The 3,032-nt window shown below is 42.2% G+C and overlaps 1 protein-coding gene across 1 annotated transcript in view; it reads right to left on the bottom strand.

Annotated features, from left to right (window-relative positions):
- Nucleotides 1-2,823, bottom strand: part of LOC141431498 (dynein heavy chain, cytoplasmic-like) — an 8,517-nt gene extending 5,694 nt beyond the window's left edge. Inside the window, exons 1-2 of the mRNA XM_074092686.1 lie at nt 2,770-2,823; nt 1,876-2,018 (exon numbers count right to left, since the gene is read on the bottom strand). Of these exons, the coding sequence (XP_073948787.1) occupies nt 1,876-2,018; nt 2,770-2,823 (197 nt within the window). The remainder of the gene's footprint in view (nt 1-1,875; nt 2,019-2,769) is intronic.
- Nucleotides 2,824-3,032: the final 209 nt, after the last annotated feature.

Raw genomic sequence — 3,032 nt, 5'->3', positions numbered from 1 at the left:
AACCCCAATACAAAGCAAAGCAGAAAGGGTCCGCGCGCTTTTAGACTGCGCAGCGAATCCTCCTTCATTACAAGTTCCTAAAGGAAAGACTATCATTAAAGTCAAACCCTATTGATTGTCTAAAGGTCATAGGATAGGCAACAATTGCAATAATAATATAATCGAAAGTTGTACTACTCAATAAATTCACTGAATGAAACATTCAAGTTACCTTATCGTGCTTTGTACTGAAGGAGCTAACAAGTAGCATACCTAGATATCCGATTAATATCGAGGGTTTAAATATCCCTAAACATTTACCACTTGCTGATCCTCATTTTAATCAGCCAGCTTCAATAGAATTTTAATTGGAGCCGATATCTTCTGGGACATCCTGGGCAGCGAACAATACTCACTGGGTCCCAAAAATCCTAAATTGCGATACACACGGCTAGGTTGGATAATATCTGGACAAATTAATTGTCTAAATAAAACGCGTAAAATTCATTGTAATCATGCTGTTGTGTCTAAAGTGCAAGAAAAAACATTGAAAACATTTTAACTAAATTTTGGGAGATCGAACAGATCCCCAATATTAAGCCCGCTTTAAGCCAAAGGGAGCAAGAATGTGAAAGCATTTCTTGGCTCATACTGCTCGGTTGAGTACTGGTAGGTTTGAGGTCAAACTGCCTTTATTGAATCACCTAAATGTCTCGGGGATTCATACAATATAGCACGAAAGCGTTTCTTGAACTTAGAACGAAAATTCAAGCGCAGCCCGGCCTTGAAATCCGATTATGCGAAGTTCATACACGAGTATGCCGATCTAGGGCATCTCAGTGAATCAGCTATTGGTAAACCAAGTCCAGGTTATTTTTTATGTCACCATGCTGTACTTAAAAACAGCGATCCACCTCGCTCCGAGTGGTATTCGACGGCTCAGCTGCCTCTTCTTCCGGAATCTCTTTAAATGATATCCTGATGGTTGGCCCTAATGTGCAGGACTCCCTATTCTCAATTCTAGTAAGAGCTAGGCAATATAAATTCATCTTATCCGGCGATATCGAAAAGATGTATCGCAGGTTCAAGTCAAAAAATGAGGATCGTGATTTGCAACTCATAATCTGGAGAGAGGATGAGTCCAAGCCGCTTAGAACGTTACGGTTAAACACCCTCACTTACGGTACCGCGAGCGCGAGCTACTTGAGCACGCGCTGCCTCTCGCAGCTAGGGGAAGAGCACGATGATCTCCTCATTAAAACAATCATACAAAAGGATTTTTATGTGGATGATCTTATTACGGGTTCCAATGATGAAAACGAGCTTAGATACATAAAAAATCAGTCTCGGAGGCTTTGAGGCAGGATGCTTTAATTTGCGTAATATAAAAGTAATTTACCTACACTGTTCGAAAACTCATCAATAAATACACGCGGAAAATCTGACTATCAGCGAGTCCTCGATACGCTCGGACTGGGTGGAGTCCAGTTCATGATTCTCTTAATTTTCTGGTAAAAAATCCCCCCCCTAATGATAAAATAACTAAAAGGTTTATCATGTCCAATTCTTTTAAAATTTTCGACCCGTTGGGTTTATTAAGTCCTTGTATAATACAGCCTAAAATGCTCCTACAGAAATTGTGGCAGGAAAGCTTGATTGGGATGAGCCCGTCCCAAAGGTCATAAAAGAAGAATGGAAAAGTTCACTCATAATTTACCATTTATTCAAGGGTTACACATAAACAGGCCAGTGTTGTGTGATTCACCGAAATCGATAGAAATGCATGTTTTCAGTGATGCGTCCCAGGCCGCGTATGGTGCTTGCGTTTACATGAAGTCAGTAACACAGAACCATCATGTGACTGTGAGGCTATTGTGCGCTAATCTAAGGTGTCACCTTTGAAGCCCACGACGATGCCGCGCCTGGAGCTGTGTGCGGCGCTGCTGGCCGCCCGGCTGGGCCGCGCCGTCCTTGACTCGCTGCGGTACAAACCTGATCGCGTAGTCCACTGGTCCGACTCCACTATAGTACTGGCCTGGCTGAAAAATAACACTGCACAATTAAAATCATTTGTAGCAAATCGTGTAAACGAAATAATAGAGAATACAAGCCATCATCATGGCGGTACGTACCCACTGCCGAAAATCCGGCTGACCTAGTTTCGCGCGGCGTCGACGCCGGTCGCCTAATGGCGTTGAGGCTGTGGTGGTCCGGACCTTAAATTCTTGACTAAACATGAAAATGATTGGCCTATATTAAATCAAAATAATATTATCGACTTACCGGAAATAAAATCGAACACTATAACGATTGCTGAACAATTTATTAACTTTGAAAAATATTCTTCATTAAATAGGATTCAACGTGCATTTGCCTACGTAAATAGGTTTATATTTAATTGTAAAAATTCTAAAAAATAAGCGCCTAGGTAACTTAACCGTGGAAGAGTTGACTGAATCGTTCAATAAGCTTTGCATAATTGCTCAGATCGAGTCATTTACTAATGAGTATGGCACTCTAATAAAAAATAAAGCACTGAGCCCCAAATGTAAAATATTGTCTCTTTCGCCGTTTGTTCATGAAAAATTGATCCGAGTCGGTGCAGAATCGATGCGTCAAGTTACTCATACGAAAAGAAGCATCCCATTTTACTTCACGCGTCACACCGGCTAACCAAGCTCATATTTTTACATGAGCATTTAAAAAACATGCACGCGCCACCTCAGTTACTGCTATCTATAGTTAAGGAGCGAGTGTGGCCCGCAGCGGGCGGCGGCTCGCGCGGCGCACGGTCGACACCTGCACGCGCTGTAGGCGGGTGAGCGGCAAAACTCTGTGCCCCATAATGGGCAATCTCCCGGCCCAGAGAATTACCCAGATTTCCCATTATCAGTGTAGGTTTGGACTTTGCTGGCCCATTTCACATTTAAATCGTAAAGGTCGTGGCAGCAAATTAATAAAATGCTACCTTTGCTTATTTGTTTGTTTGCGATATAAATGCGTTCACCTTGAGGCCGTGAGTGATTTAACAAAAAACGCATTTATAATGACGC

The sequence above is a fragment of the Choristoneura fumiferana genome, chromosome 9, assembly GCF_025370935.1.
Source record: "Choristoneura fumiferana chromosome 9, NRCan_CFum_1, whole genome shotgun sequence".
Classification (NCBI taxonomy): domain Eukaryota; kingdom Metazoa; phylum Arthropoda; class Insecta; order Lepidoptera; family Tortricidae; genus Choristoneura; species Choristoneura fumiferana.
The sequence above is the reverse complement of the archived record's forward strand: the minus strand, read 5'-3'. Positions and strand labels throughout refer to the sequence as shown.